Source organism: Atractosteus spatula, chromosome 5 (genome assembly GCF_055471065.1).
Source record: "Atractosteus spatula isolate fAtrSpa1 chromosome 5, fAtrSpa1.hap1, whole genome shotgun sequence".
Classification (NCBI taxonomy): domain Eukaryota; kingdom Metazoa; phylum Chordata; class Actinopteri; order Semionotiformes; family Lepisosteidae; genus Atractosteus; species Atractosteus spatula.
Genome location: NC_142710.1, coordinates 14,977,017 through 14,995,174, shown reverse-complemented (window position 1 = coordinate 14,995,174; position 18,158 = coordinate 14,977,017). Strand labels below are relative to the sequence as shown.

General features: G+C 40.1%; 1 protein-coding gene across 1 annotated transcript in view; it reads left to right on the top strand.

Annotated features, from left to right (window-relative positions):
* Positions 1 to 3,763: 3,763 nt before the first annotated feature.
* ptpn20 (protein tyrosine phosphatase non-receptor type 20) overlaps positions 3,764 to 18,158 on the top strand; it is a 41,571-nt gene continuing 27,176 nt past the window's right edge. The window contains exons 1-15 of the mRNA XM_088915984.1: positions 3,764 to 3,887; positions 6,003 to 6,166; positions 8,908 to 8,973; positions 9,731 to 9,910; positions 10,386 to 10,461; positions 11,212 to 11,301; positions 12,782 to 12,860; positions 13,347 to 13,476; positions 13,708 to 13,779; positions 14,937 to 15,111; positions 15,266 to 15,401; positions 15,497 to 15,635; positions 16,931 to 17,083; positions 17,404 to 17,589; positions 17,740 to 17,899. Of these exons, the coding sequence (XP_088772110.1) occupies positions 3,764 to 3,887; positions 6,003 to 6,166; positions 8,908 to 8,973; positions 9,731 to 9,910; positions 10,386 to 10,461; positions 11,212 to 11,301; positions 12,782 to 12,860; positions 13,347 to 13,476; positions 13,708 to 13,779; positions 14,937 to 15,111; positions 15,266 to 15,401; positions 15,497 to 15,635; positions 16,931 to 17,083; positions 17,404 to 17,589; positions 17,740 to 17,899 (1,930 nt within the window). The remainder of the gene's footprint in view (positions 3,888 to 6,002; positions 6,167 to 8,907; positions 8,974 to 9,730; positions 9,911 to 10,385; positions 10,462 to 11,211; positions 11,302 to 12,781; positions 12,861 to 13,346; positions 13,477 to 13,707; positions 13,780 to 14,936; positions 15,112 to 15,265; positions 15,402 to 15,496; positions 15,636 to 16,930; positions 17,084 to 17,403; positions 17,590 to 17,739; positions 17,900 to 18,158) is intronic.

The following is an 18,158-nucleotide window of genomic DNA, read 5'->3' as shown; positions in this document are numbered from 1 at the left end:
AAGGGAAAATACAGTTAATTAATCTCTAAACTTCCAAAATATTACTTTTTTATTTTCCTATTTATATTAAAATAGCTTTAAAAACAGAACGGCAGCTTCGGTGCAGTGCGGTGCAGGGGCTCTGTGTCTGTGCCTGTGGCTGGAAGGTTGCTGCTTTGTCTCCTGAGCTCTGACCCCAAGCTTCTCTGTATGTCTGTGTGTCTCATGGAGAGCAAGTTAAGGTATGCGAAAAAACAAATTCCTAGTGCAAGAAATTGTATATGGCCAATAAAGTAACCTTATCTTATCTCATCTTATTGGCCCTTCAGGATTATAGTACTTTATATGGATATCTGGTGTCGAAATGTAGATAAGTAAAATAGCGATAAAAGAGCTTATTCAGATCTGACGCACTACCAAATAGCTCCCATTCAAGTTTACAAATAAATTAACAACCCCTGTTATGCATTTGTCTGCGTTTGGTATGTAAAGTTTTTGCCTTTAATATTACGCAGTTAACAGGACGCAGGGTCATACTGTCAAAAACCTATGTTCGTTAAACGTTTTCAGATATTGGTTTGAACCCTGCACAGTATTCTCTCGCATTTTAATCGTTTCGTGGTCGGATTACGTTGCGGACTGATCGGAAATCTCCGACTCGCCTGATACTCTTGGGTTGTGCCTTTGGCCAGCTATCAAGAGTAATCCAATTGAGTTCTTATAGCTGGAGAGTCTAAGAATAGGACCAGTTTCGGAAAGAAAAAGGCAGAAAAAAAAAAGTTTGCGATCATTCGCCAACAAGCCAGCGCGACAAAGGTCTGGCGAGAGGAGGGTGGAAGAAGAGGAGGGCGCAGGACGCTTCTCGCGCTTGGCATGGGCAGCGCCCGTGCCCGTGCCCGTGCCCGCGCCGGCCGCCAGGTCACCTGCCCGCCAGACGGAGCCGGCGCTTAGTTACAGAAAGTAAACGAAGCGACGGGCTGCGGCTGCCTGGGGCGTCTCGCAAACCGCACAGAGCCTGAAGGAAAACATCCTTCCCTGGGAGACAGAGAGAAACCAGGTAACCGGGTACCCTCAAGACGTTATGGGTCATGTGTGCAACCCCACCTCTGTTAGCGATGGATTGACAAGACGAGGTCGCGAAATGATTTTTTTGGAAATCTTTATGTAATTGACTTTCCGTTCCAAAAGTTGATATTTACTACGCTGAGACGTTTTTTTTATCCAACCCATCTGAAAATCCCTTAAGAGTCTCAAAACAGATTTTAGAAATCCGTATTTTGCAGGGATTTTTTAAAAAAAATATATTTTTGAAAGTGTGTGGATGGTGTTTATCCTGTTGTGAGTCTGTAGAAACGGCTGTGCTTCGGGTTGCTCGCTCTGTTCAGCGCATTTTTTTACTCCAGTAGCTTACGCCCTTTCTGAGACTAACAGCATTCAGAACTATTGATTTTAACTGGGCATTTTAAACAGTGGTTTAGCTTTCCATATATAAAACAAAACAGTGAAATAATATAAATGGGATCTATTTTCTCTTTCTCAAAGTACTTTCATGACTTGATGCAAATGTGACAAGTCACGATCAGCAGTTCAGTACAATACTGTGTGAGAACTGTTGTAAGATGTTGTAAGTTATCTTTGTGAGAAAAGTACTGTATACCGTACATAACAATGCAGCAGGACACACTAATATATAAATAGTATATATCGCCTGCATTATATACACCCTGGAGACACTTTTGTTTATTTTGTTATTTAAAACAACTGTAAAACAATAACAGTTTATTTCACAGCGAGATGTTTTTTGATGTATTGAGTGTAATCAAAATGTGCTTTAGTGTGATTGGGTTTAGCATGGCCTTTTGCATTGGCACCCTCCCCTTAACCACTGTTTCGTCTTGTGGTGTAAGTTATTCATCAAAATAACATACGGAACAGCCAGGTAGGAACCTCATTTCCTGTTGTTAGGTAGCGTACAGTGTTGTTAGGTAGCATACAGTAAGCATATTTTGTTTTTACCATAGTATGTGATACTTAGTAGGATGTTAAGACTTGGCTTGGACAAACCTACAGAACCGCAGATATCAGACTCAATAGACCTGTTCAAAACAAAAGCGGCACTGTTCAGTATATCTAGGAATGTGTCTGACTAGATTGAATTTCCTTCCGATTCTGCAATTCCAATTAGAAATTCTTTTATAGATAAGCCAGGTATTGTAAAGCAACAGTCTCTGACATTTTTCAGAATCAGGCTGTCTTTTCTTCTGCTTCAGTTTCGAGTTATTAAGTCATTGGATTAACATCCCTTGTTTAAATGGTTCCTTCCGAAGTTCAACATCAGTTTAAAAGGCTGTACTGGAAGCAAAGGAGGCCGGTAAAACTGGGAACGTTTACAAGTCACCTGTAATCACACTGAGATCACCTGAAGTATTAAATAAAACACTGTATTCAAGATATCAAAAAGACTTGTACATTAATTGCAGGAAACTGATAATATACAGTAAATGCAAAGGAAAAAACATAACAATGGTTACAAACAAAGGGAGGCTATTCAGACCAACAAGCCTGTTCCATAGTATCTAACCAACCTGAAGATCTCATCCTGCTGTTTCTTGAATGAAGCCAAGGTATCATTTCCAACAACATGGCTTCCACAAGTACTTTTGTGGAAAATGCACAAAACCTTCTAGCGACGAGTCCAAAACTCTAACCACCACTCTACATACACAGTGTTGTATCGCTGTGCTACAATGTCATTTTATCAAACAGCCCATTAGAAATTGCCTCAAGGCCTACATTCTGTAAGTACAGGCAGCAATACCGTCGTAGAGGTTTGAGTACTGTATGTAGGGAAACCTGTGACTCCTGAAAGCATGTCTTACGTGGCGAGGGCCCAGTATTCAAAGTTCTAGTTAATGGTGGCAACTGCTCTCTGCAGTCTGCAGCCCATCTTCACTTTTCAGACATTTCTGTTTATGACACGATGCTTAATTCTGTATAATATTCCCACTTGTTCCCTTTTGCCATAATTATTCCCAAGAGCATGTTGAACCAGCAAGGTTACATGTTGCAGCTCTCTTCACATCACCACATGTGAGCCATCGCTCTTTAGAACTGATTCTTCCTGTGTTTCATGAGTTAGACCGAGATCAGTGGAGTCAATTCTCAACCAACACAGCTCAAGTGACAACTCTGCCATCTCTTTCTCCTGGCAGTATCACAGCGAGGGGTTTCTCTGTGCCCACCCAGAATTCTCACTTTGCCAGTATCAGGGAGATTGCAGTGGTGTCAAAGGTCGTTAAATAAAATCCAGCGCCACACACCAGCCGCCATGAAAGCCAATCAGAGGTCGAGGGGAAATGCCAGAGGAAGCTTGTGAAAATCCAGGCAGAGTGAATGCAATGACACCGCAGACAAAAGCATGTCACTGTTACCACATGGCCAAGATTATGAGATGAAAAATACATCCCCATTAAATATTAGAAGAAAATTAGACAGACATGGGTACTGCTAAATGATTTGACTGACGCTTTTATCCAAAGCAACTTACTAATATTTATACAGCTGGAAATTTTATCGGAACATTTGAGGTGAAGTACCTTGCTCAAGAGTACCAGAGAAATATCTCACATATCTCAGGAATTTTTGGTACGTACAGTACTTCCAGTTACAAGTCCAGAATTATACATAGCATTTAAATATGCTAAATGTCAATGTGTTTGTGTTCTTAAGCTACAACACTAGCCATATAATGATGTTCATACTGCTTTTTTGCAGCCTTCACAGAATGAGTAGCACCTTTGTGACCCTGGCCGAAGTGCTGGAGGTCAGAGGAGGACCGCTGGAGGAAGATGACATCTGGTCTCTGCTGCTGGGGACGACAGAGTCTTTACTGGAGGCGTCATATCAAGGTAGAAGGAGGATAATATCGTAAAGTGCCGTATGGTTTATAATGGAAACAGAAGTCCTGGGGTCAATGTGACATGAGCTCAACCTCTGTTATTCACTCTCCAGGAGAGGGACCGGTGTCTACCTGTTACACCACGCCGCCGGAGGAATCGGCATTCCACCTCACATTCCAGCACAGTTCCCAATCAGCCCTTTTCCCCAGCCTATTTGATGTTGCCTCACACTCTTCCCGGGGTTCAGTATTAGGGTTTTCCTGGCTAGGGCTACTCCCAGTCTCATTGTTATTCACTACTTGGTTTTTGGCTTCCTGACCCTGGTTTGTTCTCCGTCTACGTCTCCTGGATTCGGTTTTGGTACTTTTGCTCTTGTTCTGGTTTTGACTCTCGGCTCCCTTCCGGATTACGGCTCGCCTCTGGTTATTAGTACTTTTGCACCGGCTAGTTTACAGCTTTCAGACCTCGGATTGTTCTGTCGACTACGCCTTTTGGAGTTTGCCCTGGTTTTCTGCATAGGGTCCTCACTGCTAATTCCTAACACTACCTACTGCTATCCACGAGCCCAGTGCACCCTTGGGATCTGATGTCAGTTGTATGCTTCTCACTGTAGCCTGAAAGCAAAAGCCCTTTCCAATACTATGACGTAGTGCTCAAAACACAACTTCAAGGTGCTACATGCCTGGGGGAAAACAAACAGTTACTTACTAGAAAAACAGCTCCTATTATCTGATTAAATATCATGAGCGCCAGAAGACATGTTTCACTGGAACAGATGTTTTTTTATTTCAGGAAGTAATGGATTTGGATTATTGCTGAAATGTTTTTGGCATCATTTGGATTAATTATACGTGAGTGACTGTGATACATTTAAGTGAGTTTGACTGTAGCATAAGCATATTACCCTCATTAATGAAAGAGTTGATTGGAACCAGGTGATGAGGAGGTTTAATTTCACGAATGTCAAGCCTGGTTAAAATTAAAAAAGAAAAACACAGAACCAATATCAAGAGATCAATGCATTCATGCCATTGGTGTGTGGGAGCAACACCTCAACGCCTCAGCCGTCTTTAGTGCTGACTCCAGGTTTTGTGTACAGAAGATGATCTCTGATGGTTCTGGGATCTACTGTACCTTTCTACTCTTTCTGCAATCCTGCCTGAGATGACACCATTCAATGAGGACAACCCAGGTGTTCGTGCTGCTCCTGTAATAGATAAGATCACGTTATTGGCCATATACAATTTCTCGTGTTAGGAATGTGTCTTTTCGCATACCCCAACTTGCTCTCCATGAGACACACAGACAGGGAGAGAAGTTTGGGGTCAGAGCGCAGGGTCAGCCATTTATACGGCATCCCTGGAGCAGTTGGGTTATGGATAAACTGCGATTCCACAGGGCTCAGGGACCAGTGAACAGGCACATGCTTGTTCAAGCTCTCCAAGAGGAACAGGAGAGAATTCCACAAGACAGCATCCTGCAACCTGCTACAAAGCATTTCTCACTGATTTGACAATCTTTTGGATGATTGTATATCTTCCAGCAGTGGCCACACACATTACTAACTTGTGAATTTTATAATAGGCCTCCTGTTGATCAATTCCATTATCTGCTCAATAAAATGTCAATACACCTGCTCCAGAAAAGAAGTTGAAGTTATCCTGATAATAGCTTTGCAAATTTGACGCAGCTACTGTATGTGATGAGTTTCTTTCGATAAAATAAAACGACAAGGCAGCAAGGCACATGCATATCTATTGTCTTTTTTATGATATTACCACATAAAAATAAAACTATTTTTAAATGTAAAGCTTAAAGTGTACGGAATCAGTCTAAAGCATAGTTGTAGTAATTCAAGTAGGGAGCTGGGTCATGCATTGACTGCAAAAGAACAAGTAAAGGTTTATTCCGTGCTGAAAAGAGAAGAAAAGAAACGCAACGTTTCGGCTGTGGAGTCTTCTTTGGGTGTGAGAGGGCACACACCCATCTCTTTTCAGCATGGAATTACTGTAACCTTTACTTGTTCCATAGTTGCAGGAATATTTGTGAAAATGTACAAGGACACTGTTATTTATAAGCATCATTGCTAGACGTTAAGATGGAAAATGTTATTTCATTTTTTAGGTCACAACAATGTCTGCAGTATCATCTGTCCTGGGTCACTTCTCCTCTCAGCCAATGGAAGTCTTGCTATTAAGAACAGCACCCTGAATGATGAGGTCTGTGTATTTATGGCCCCAGAGTTGCTCCAGGGTCACACCCTTTCCTCCCGACTGGCAATGGAGAAGGTGAGAAAAAAATGAAAAAAGTGTTTATTAAAGTCCCTTTAATTCAAATTCAGCTCTGTCTCCACTTTGCCCTGCTGGTAGTGGGAGTACAGCCTGTCCTCTCTGGGCAGTCAGGTCTGCCTGTGCCACCCAGTTTCTATGTCCAGGCTGTGGTCACTCCGTGTTTCTCCTTGCTGTCCCTCACACTGGTTAGATACTTGGTGAGTGTGTATTGTCTTTTTAGGTTCCAGTAGCATACCAGTTTACCAGCTTTACAACAAAAAGCTTCTGATGTCACTAATCTGAATGGAAAATATCATTTAAAACTGATATTTATTAAAATATGTGGAATCAATAGATATCAGTTGAAAACCAATACATTTCACTGTTGCAATACCCATCCATTATCAGAAATCTGTTTTCTCCTGGAAAGGGTTGCAGAAACTTAGATCCTACCCAAGATGCTTTGGGCACAAACCAGGACTACATCACACACAGGACACAGGGCACATTGCTGGGCACACTCACACGGGGACCCAACAGAGACATCAGTAATGCAAGCCAGCCTGCCCCTTGGTGATGGGAGAAAACTAGAAAAACTGGAGCACCTGGCCAAAATCCATGGAGACACAGGACAGCATGCGAACTCTACACAGAAATCTCCCAGTCTAGAAACAAACCCAGAATCCACGATCTGTGAAGCCGCAGCTCTAACCAACGCACTCCCGTGTCTCTCAGATCAGAAACTCACAGCAGAAAAAATCCTGACGCTACTTTCACACCACGGCCATCATGACAGATCTAACATCCTACACACTCATCCTACACTATCCTGCTGTACCAAATGTGCGTCAACTCATTCAATCAATATTCAGTTTTAAGGAGATATTATAAAACTCTGATTCTCTGTATATTATTAGTGCTTCTAGTACTAACTCTTCCCTGTAAACATATTTATACTGATCACGTGTTGCAATACTATTTGCTGTTTAACATACTGTAAAATACTTAATTACATTTGTATGCTGTAATATAGACTTTGAAAATCATTAGCTCCATGCCTGTGTTCCAAATTCTCTCTTACTGTATTGCATAGAGTGTTGTTGTAAATAGGTGCTGTAATTCATGTTACATAATCTCAGATACAGAGGTTTCAAGGTAAGTTTTCATGAAGCACAAGGCAGGTCACTGCGCCCTCTAGTGTTAAGCATTTCTTTCATTTTGGAAAGTCCGGTATACAGTATGGATCAGATTTTTAAAGCACAAATTTTATTCGCCCCGCGACCCTGTACTGGATAAGCAAATTAGAAAATGGATGGATTGAAATTTTATTAAATAACCTAATCTCAATAAATCTTAATTAACATGTTTACTTTACGTGGTTCATTTTTATAGGGTGAAGTAAAGCCTAAACAACATTAGAATGGTGTTAGTATTAAGCCAAGATGAGGTTTAGCTGTACATAGCAGGTTGTGCTCTGTACTTCACAGTATTTTGTCAAGAACTTTTCTAAAAATCAGAACATTTGATTCCTATTCAGTACACAGGCATCACTGACCAACCAGGAAGCTGATTTTAAGGGGAGGAATTTCTGTTTATTTTGCATATTTTTTAAACTTGTGGTTGAATTCAAACATTTAAAAAGGAATGCAAATTATTATTATACAGATGCATGTATAGAACCAATAGACATGCATAATGTGGAGTTAAATAATAGAGTCCATTCTATCTATTCTAAATAATATATTTTAGTCCAAAAGGGGATCTACTTTGGCTTAATTTTGTTTGGTAAACACAGTTTACTACAAACAGTATCATGTCTTTTCAATAGGTTTCTACTGATGTGAAAATAAATTGGGAAAAAAAATCTAAATTCCAATTGAGATGATACAAATTCTGCAGTATAAGGATTCAATTAATCATAAAGAGACCTAAAAAAGATCTACAATCAATAAGCCCAAAATATGCAATAACGTCATTAAATTTAACTAAATACACATAAAGATCCAACAGTTTAGGTTAGACATGCCAATACATTTGAATTTGTCGAAGAATTTGTGAAGAGAGCTTTAAAAGCCACCAAAAGTGAATTGTATTTTCATAGACATATTTTCAAATATGTTTTGCAATTACACATGCTTGACTTGAACATTTCCGGTGTCCATTGGCAATTCCCATTCATTCAGGGAAGTCAGGGAAGGGATATGAAAAGATTGGCACTGCATTCTGTCTCCATGACAACACCCACACTCCCCTCACAAATAGGTTATTGTCATGCTGCCACAGCAGTAGGCAATCATCATTCCAAAAAACTACTTGTTTTGCACTTAAAGTGAATAAAGAATTGCTTATTGTCTATTTACACGAAAGCTTTTTTAATAATTCACAGTAAACAGGGATTTTTAGTTCAGATATGACTAAATTTATTTTTATCAATAAAAGACAACTATAAAAAGAAACACCCACATATAACCCACATATAGACTAAAAATGAATCATCCATTTTGTATTTATTTTGTATTACTTAGTAAAATTAACATAATGACATTTTTAGCAATGAATGATTCATTCTGAATGTCTTATTTACTCCAATAATGTTATTGTACAGTCATCTTTTTTAAAAGTCATTGCATGTCATTACATTGTCAAAATAGATTTTTTTGATAACAGAGTGGTAAAGACATGTATAATTTTCATTAGTACTGAGTCATTTGTGCTGACCCCGATCACAAATGCCCTCCTAACTCATGTTTATTGTTCAGGTACATGTCTATTCTCTGGGGATGACTCTTTACTGGTCTGCTGATTACCATGTTCCCCAGAACCAGGTAGAGTACTTGCATTTTCGTGGTCCTGTTATTCCAAGATAGAAACACAACACTAGGCACTGAAGCTTATGTGCTTTGCTGTAATTTGGGCAGTGCTCATGTTTAATCCACTCATTTAATGTTGCATTTTAGAGTACATAGAAAGGATTAGGGGTGGCAATTAGCCTTGCTTCCTTGCGGTAGTGGGGCTCTGGGTTTAATTCCAGACACGGGGTGCTAGCTGTGTAAACTTTGTACTGTATGTTCTCCCTCTGTTTGCATGGGTTTCCTCACAGTCCAAAAAACGACTGGCAGGTTGATTGGCTTCTGGGAAGATGGGCCATGGTGTGACTGTGTCTGTGTGTCTGCCCTGCGATGGACTGGTGTCCTATCCACGATGTATCCCACCTTGTGTCTGTTGCTTGTTGATAAGGGTGCTAGCTCCTTTGTTACCATGAATTGGAAGAAACAATTAGAAAATGGATGGGTGAAAAAAAGCATTAGGAATAATACTTGTTTTAAGTGTTTGTGCGGCTTTGACAAATTCTTTAGAGAAAAAAAAGGTCCCACCTTTTTTTCCAATAGCTGGATCAATTTGTAATCAATTACACGTTACTAAACTGTTGTGTCGGATGGCTACTACAAAATAGTTTGGTTTCTGTCTAGACATCCCCCTGTAAATCTGGCACTAACTCTCTTGGCTTTTTAATTTACAAGAAAGTTTGCTCCAACCGCCTTGTAAATACTGTGCTTATGCTGTCTTTGACTTCCTGTACAGCCCATCCAGCTGAGTGACTGCTTGAATTGCCTGTTACTGAGCATGTGTGAAGACATGGCGCACAAGCGGGTGGCTCTGCAGACCATTCTTGAAGCCTGTGAAATGCACCATAAAGCGTCGGTCCTGCCACCTCCTAACAGGGTCATCAAGCAGCTGGTTGAAGATGTGCTGCGAGACTCTGTATGTATGATTCTTTACAACAGAATAAAACAGAAAAGAGCAATTTGGGTCATAGGCAGTTTTGCATAACTGTTTGGAGGAAAGTACTGTACAGGAGCCATTGGTCCATAAGAAAACCTGAAGAAGAAAAGGGCCAGTTGGCCAGAGGTCTTGCTAAGAGTCACACAGACTGACACCGGCAGACCAGTCACAAAAGCTCCTCCCTCCTGGGTCTGTTCCAGAGCAGTAATGGCCAGAGAGGGGAAATTAATTAATCCAATTCAAACGTTCCAGAGTTGTCCACTGCAGCGTGACTGTCCACTGACATCTATAAATTGCAAAGACATTTTCACATTTTACACTTTGTGCTCATAACCCTTCTAACCTCTTTAATATGTGCCATCTGATATGAATTTGCCAATCAATGAACATGTGCGTGATGAGAGGAAATGAAATACAGGGGCTATTTAAAGCCGGTGCCTTTCTTCTTTTGCAGGTAGACCACGTGTCTTTTTCTGCAAGTGCAGTTCTCCTGAGCAGTCGGACTCAGATGATCAGAGAGAGGTTGCACAGTAAGGACAGCTCTGTATGCCCTCTTCAGGGTGAATGAGAGATCCTCAATAGCACTGTAGATTGTGAGGTTACACAATGGAGAGCTGTGACAAGGAGAAGATACTGTAGTTACTGGTTGCTGGTGAGCAATTACATGACATTCCAGCATAAAGGACAAGTTACACAGAGCAATATGGACTGGGTTGTTACATTATACTATTCCGCATATTTCTAAACCGTACTTAATCTTGTGTGACCATTTTTGTTTCTTTGAAAACTGAATATCACAGCCACAACAATGTCTTTTAAATCAATGAAGCTTCTAAAAATCAGTTTTACCTAAAGGTTTGAAAGGTCTATAGCTGACTCTTGGGGAATCTCATAAAACTAAATAAATAGGAAATGTTTGTATTTAAGTCTCTTATTGTTTCCCATTCTCTGTCTGTATCTCTCATCACTGTGAATTCTGGGATTAGATACCCTTCTTAACTTTGCAGAGTTAAGGTTACTGGAGCACAAGCATTCTCTTTTTTTCTTAGGTACTGCATATTGTAATGCCTGTAATAAGATTAAGGAATTACCCTGAACTGAGAACAAGATAAAGCCAGCTGATAGCCTGCAATCACAAATATGCATACCCGCTTATGTTAAACCATGAAATTCTGCTCTTGCTGAACATTTTCCCGAGTCTCTTCTTCCTTCTGTTCCATGCAACATTCCTCCAGACAGCCACCCCTCACCTGTACGCTTTCATTGTGTTGGACCTGCAGGCAGACAGAGGCCTCATTCAGGGTACAGTGACGCAAACAGCGCGTCTGGAGAAAGTTCTGGATTGCCAGTCGACACAGAAACCAAACAAGGTATCAAAAACAAACATAAGCTGCTCTGCCAAAATCTTAAATAAATGTGAGAGTATGGTTGTGTTATGAACATTAAACATTTACTCTATGCCTCTACTAGTGTTTTCAGCCATTATAACAACTTAAACAGTTATTAATACAACTAAATCAGCATTTGAAAAAAGAAAGCTTTTCATTTTTCATCATTAATTCACAATGATGAGATTCTCATGATGCACATTACTACAAGTTAAACTGTACATGAGCATCTAGAATTAAGTGTTGAAGTTGTTAATCCATCAAATGTACTAATCAAGACTAATTAACTCATTGCCTGTCGTTCCTCGTTATTAACGTCATCATGTTCTCTCTACTTATCCATAAACCTAAAAGGCAACATTTTGTACGACAAAGTACAGATCTATCAGGCATAAGTATTACCTTCTCTGATAATGGATTAAAAAATGTCAAATATATAAATCTACTAAAGGATTCTGAAGGATTCCTTACAATGAATATTTTATATTTTACACAGCCATACTTTTAGAAATAAAATATAGATAGCACATAGATTGTATTAGAGGCTAAACTTGCTTCTGCCATTCATCTCATAAACCTTGACAAAGTTTTTTTTTTGTCAGAAGCCTTAAGAATTATGTAACTATTCTTATTAGACAGTAATTTCTTATTTATAAAGGAGAAAAATGAAACAGCAATGTCTTTTCTTTTAAACAGAGGAAAAACTGTGCCTGTTTATAGTACTGCTTGAACTACTTCAGCCTGCCTATAGCACTACACTGTCAGTAATTTGCTATGAAATACAGACAGTTACAGTCTTCGATAATGTTGTTTGGAAAGTGATGTGTAATACATACTATACTTTCTGTATGTTTGTATTATTGCTGAAAAGAAGAAACAGTGATAAGAGCCATGGTCTACATTGGTAGTCCTTAAAAACGTCATCTGTTGAATCCCCTTGAGTCCGTGCGTGTATCACGGATGTGCTTTCCCATTGTGAGCCCCCAAGCCTGAACTCATTCTGAATTCTGAGCGTGATTTTGGGAGAGTAGGCTGACAGGAGGCAAAGCACAGAACACTACATTGAAAGCGAAGCACAAGAAAGGAGCAAGAGCAGAAAGAAATGTCAGAATACCGATGTGGCAAACACCATTTTTATGGTGGACATTATGGAACTGAGTGCTCACTTGACATTGTACTCACATACGGTGTCTTGCAGGCCTGCAGAAATGTGGGGTTTTAATAAAACAATAAAAAGGCCTTCTCGAAGATGTATTTTTCCTCATTGCTGTCTACACAGTCTTCCCAAGATAAATATTGTATTTGTTATGAACCTTGCAGTCCGAGTATCTGTCGCCGGCTAGCCATCAATATGAATTCATTTTGATGAAGATCTATTTGTGGTTGAGGCCAGTTTGGAAGGTGATCTGTTTTCAGATGCTCTGTACCGCATATCCATTGTGCTGTGCCGGATATTTTACAGGGACTTCACGTCACCGGGCTGGCTGGATGGCTCATAGTAAGAGATTCGGCGGCAGTACGTTTCTGACCAGCACTGACAGGTAACAAGGCTGACAATTGCTGTCCAGCAGGAAGCAGAACGGCTTGCCACAGTCCTTTTTGCTCAATGAATATTATGCACAGATTTACACAGAACGTACAGTAGCATGGGTAAATCATTTAGGAGACTAACATGATCCTAAGTTAATGCAGTAGAAAGGTAATATTGGATTGGAATTGGAAGTTCAACAAGAAGCTTACTTTTGAAGAATCAGAACTCATTTTGTGTTTTCATCATATCATATTGCTTTGCGTGTTTAATAAATTGTATAAAGGAATTTTATTTAAAATATTCACCTATGCAATAGCTGCCTTGTGGTAGATGATGTGAGTGTGGTAGATATGTGATGAAGAAAAGTCCCATCAGAAAGCTAAAAATCTGCATCTCCGTCTGTAACTGCGCTGTCCTCAGTTGGATTAGTATTATCACTGCCCTGCCCTCCGACTCAACTACTTTCTTGTTTTTCATGCTGAACCCCCACGCTCAGAGAACAGCACACAGGCAGCAGCTGCAGCTGGCTGAATAGAAGCTCTTACCTGGATGTTCCCCATCCCAGTGACAACAAGTCTACACAGTCCAGAGCCTCCTCCACCAGCCTTACACAAAAGAAAGCTAAGGTAGCCTCTTTGACCCTGTGAAATCATAAAGGAATTTTGCATTTTACAGACATCTGTGCAGAGGAACTATGTCAGCATGCGTTTAAGCACAGATTGTACTATTTGTTCTATCTGTTCTACTCAAGCTACTCTGATCTTTTACACATCATTGTGAAAACACATTTGGGCGTCTTTTTTTCATCCTGAGAATGTTCTCCTCACACGTGCCTGTATGTTTGTGTCTCTTCAAAGAATCTGGGACCTGAATTCATCAGAATGTCTGGAGAACCACAGATACAACTGGAATTGCCTGGGTCAATAGTGGTAAAAAAAGATTTTCTTCATTATAGGAGCGTATGCAGCTGAATACTGTTTGCACACGACACCCTCTTTAAGCCTTTTCACGCCGGCACACTCGAGCTAAGCAGAGTCCATGGCTCCTGTCACCCTGGCTATTTTCCTGAGCCAAGCTGGAGCCACAATGCGAGACGTCAGCCCCACTAGTTATCTGACAATGGAGCAAGGTCAGCGCCGGATTAGTGTGTACCTCATTCCTTCGTGCTCCTCTGTTCTAGAGTCATTGCGAACTATCACACATAATAAAACAAGAATTTAAATTACAGAGCCCCATCTCACATCTTCTTCGGAGTATATCACCCAGGAGGTATTTCTTCATGGGTATTTGGTGCATCTTCTTAGTTTAGACACATCTGAAAATAAAGCAAAGCAATTGGTGGCCTTGGGATCCATTCTGCAAGCAAATCCACAGTCTGCCACCATATCAATTTGGCTATGTCCACTGAGCTGGCAATCAGGTGAGGTTCCAGATGTAGCTGCATGAAAAGGCTAGAAGAGAGTGGTTAGTATTGGCTTTCTTACACAAGCTTTATTCTGCAAGACACAGCCCCAGTGTGAACCATACAAGTGTGATTGGATGTAAAAGGAGATGAATAAAAAAGAACAATCAGTGTGATCTGAAAAAGGCCTGTTATAGTTCAGCTGGAACATACAGTAGCAATGCAAAATACAAGCTACAAACCAGACAGACTTAATAAATTCTGTCAGCCGCAGTAACCTATTTCTAAATGCTGCCCATATGCAGGCACTCTTATCACAGCCTGAACCTGCTCTGCCCTCCCAGGGCCATCTGTTCCCCAGCTGACCTGCCGTTTGAAACCTTGTCCCCAGGGGACTGTCCTTCAAAGCCACAAACATGCAGCTTCAGAAGCCACCGCAGGCCAGCGTGCTTTAATGGTGTACGTGGCTAAGCTGTATGGTGTACTCAGCTAAGCTGTGCCAACCCATTTCTCAACCTCATCTATTCCCGATGCCCAAGCAGGCACCATGTTTTACAGTTTTCGAAGGCAGTGAATATATGAGTGCAATACAATTCAGCCATCTCATTGTAGTAGCTGGGGTGTTAATAGCATGGTGTTGAAAATAAAGTAACACTTAGATCGGTCTGTTCTCCTGCCTTCCAGACAAAGAAGGGGAAAACCAGCTCCATGCAGAGAGGTCTCCTTGTGTTAATGCCAAATGGACAGTCCATTCAGGTGAAATGCGAGACGAAGTCCAAAGCCAGAGATATCTTTGACATGGTGGTGGCTCATGCAAACCTGGTGGAGCATTTCTACTTTGGCCTGGCTTTCATTGATGGTACTTTCACTGCTGTTTCCTTAAGCATTACCTGGAGGCTTCAGAATTACCAACGAAAAAAAGTTGTGATGTCAATGCTTTTTTATCTCTTGATCTTCTGTTGTTGCTAAAATGATTTAAGTATTTACAGAAGGTGATTCTATTCACTTTCCAGACAACGAATTTTTCTTTCTGGACCACGACACCAAAATATCAAAAGTTGCTCCAGAAGGCTGGAAGAAAGGGTCACCCATTGGCTTTGTCCTGTTCCTTAGGATAAAGTTTTTTGTGGACGACATCAGTTTTATTCAGTAAGTATTATTTAATAATCAATGATTCTCATGTTTACTGTGTTTTTTACAGTGTCCAGTTAGGTCATTTTTTCTTGTTTGCTTCTACCTTGAAGGCATGGAGTAACGAGGCACCAGTACTATTTACAGATGCGAAGGGATCTTCTCGAAGAGAGGCTGTATTGCAGTAATGAGACGGCTTTGTATCTGGGTGCTCTGGCGCTCCAGGCCGAGTTTGGAGATTATGTCCCTGAGGTAACACACACACTGGAGAAGATATAACATATACAGAAGAGTGAAGCATTAACATTTGCAGTGCCCTGCAGATTTTTAATTAATGTTACCAATTGGTAATGTAAAATTACCAATCCATAACTCAGTCTGTTAGAAGATGTGCTGTGTTGTTGTTTTACTGGAGGTATGAATAAGTCTAAGGGGCACTGTAGACTAGCTTTTACCAAAGTAGGTAGTACTAAAAAATCTTATTTTCAAATACTATTGTAATTGCAGACTTCTGTTGTATGAAGTCAATTTGTAAAAAAGACTTGGGTGTTTATGTTGACACATTGCTTCCAGGCAATGTGGGAAAGCATGAAAACAGGCAAACAAAATGTTAGGCTACATAGTTCAAAATGTAGAATTCAAATCAAGGCATGTTGTGTTAAAATTGTACAATATACTAGTTAGGTTTCATTGAGAATATTGTGTACAATGTTGTTTACAATGTTACAGAAAATATATTGCTCTGGAATCAACCCAGAGAAGAGCAACCAGATGCTTTCTGGGATTTAAAACAATATCCTACAGTGATAGGGTGAAAGAACTGAAACCTTTTAGTTCTAAATAAGAGGACAATATGAGGGGACCTGATACAAGTATTCAAAGTCCTCAAAGGCCTTGACAAATTAAATGGAGTGAACTTCAGAATGAACATTGACACAAGAACCAGGGGACACAAATGGAACTATATGGAAGTACATTTGAAAACTGGAACAGAAGGCACTTCTTTACCAAAATAGCTGAAAAGTACTTTTTGAAGCCAATACTTTGCCAAAAATGGTAAGATGGGATCCTTGGATCAATAAGCTACTAACTAGCAAAAAGGGTCAGATGGGTCAAATGGCGTCCTCTTGTATGTAACTATTGTTCTGACTGACATTAACACAATTTTCTTTTTTTGTCTTGTTCCCTATGATAGGGAGACAATAAAACCTCAGTACTGAAAATTCTTGAACTCAGAATAATTGGATTTTTCAGTCGATTGTCATCCACAATATGCATTGCATTAAACATTTCAAAACATGTAAATACGTTCTTAAATTATTTGGCCAGTTACATATTTTATAATGGAAAACTAATGACATACTGTAAATATGACCTTCTCCAGTGCAATGCCTAGCACATTACTTTTGAAATAGTTTGTTTCAAGGCAGTCTTCCCCAAGTGTCAAATCAATGCCACCACTGTTAATACAGAATACATTAATGAATAACTGCAGTGAGTCTGAGTGCATCTTTGATAGTAAATATATATATCATGTTTTTGTAAAGGTTTACGGCATGAACTATTTCCAACCAGAACACTACATCCCAAAAACTGTGATTGAAAAGCTGATGTTGTCCTTTTTAAAAGACGAACTGCCAAGACTGCATGCCAACAATGCCAGACTGCCCGCTGAAGAAGCAGAAATAGAATTCCTGAAGGTGATGAAAGATTTCTCGCAACTGAAATACATTAAGACTTTTATAATTGAAGCTCTGTGATTCTATATGCTGTATTAAAAATTCAAAATTATTGTTTTTTTAAGTTCTTTAAACTGTAAATATAAGCCATTTTTCTTAGTGATAAATTGAAGAATTCGCAACCACTCTTACATTTTCTGAGACTTTATTGGTAAAAGAATTTAAGTCTAGATGATTCATATCTAAACTGCCTTCTTATTGTGTTTCTGTCTACATACATTATCACGTTAATGCCTATTGAAAAACATCAGAAAGCTGACTTTGACTGCTGATGCTTCTAGGTCACCCAGCAGCTGCAAGAGTATGGAGTGCTGTTTCACCGCCTTGCACGAGCAAAGAAACCCATGAGGGGAGATCTGATTCTTGGAATATGTGCCAAAGGCATTATTGTTTATGAAGTAAAGAACAATTCCAGAATTGCCAGCCTTAGATTCCAGTGGAGAGAGACGGAAAGGATCTCCTCAACTGTGAGTAAAAGAAGACCACAAATGTTCATGGCCGTGAAAATACTTGACGTGTCTTCCTGCCAGCTCATATCCTAAAAAACAGGAAGAGACCTTGTAAAGAAGAGCAAGAACTCGGCTCTGAAAGTATCCTTCATCGCTTTTTCCTCACAGCGCAAGAAGTTTACTGTTGAGAGCAGCACTAGTGGGAAGAAGCACAGCTTTCTCACGGAGAGCTCACGGATCTCCAAATACCTGCTGAACCTCTGTTCTGCGCAGCACAAGTTCCAGAATGAAATGAGCTCACGCCAGCTGAGCCACAGCCTGGCTGCAGGTGAGTGGTAGGAATGGCGACAGCTGGGAAGCAGTAGGATGTGTTGTGCACCTGAAAGGCAAGGTTACGCAGCACAGACTCATTGACTGGTTAAATTCTGACAATTTGAATGAATTCTGTCTTCTTTATTTAATTTTTCAAATATTCCTATACATTTCCCTGGATACCGAAATGGAGAAAACTGCTCTCATCACAAGGTGAAAGTCATGCTATCTTTACAACTGTTTCCTCATAGTAGGGAACAACACAGTTAAGCTGC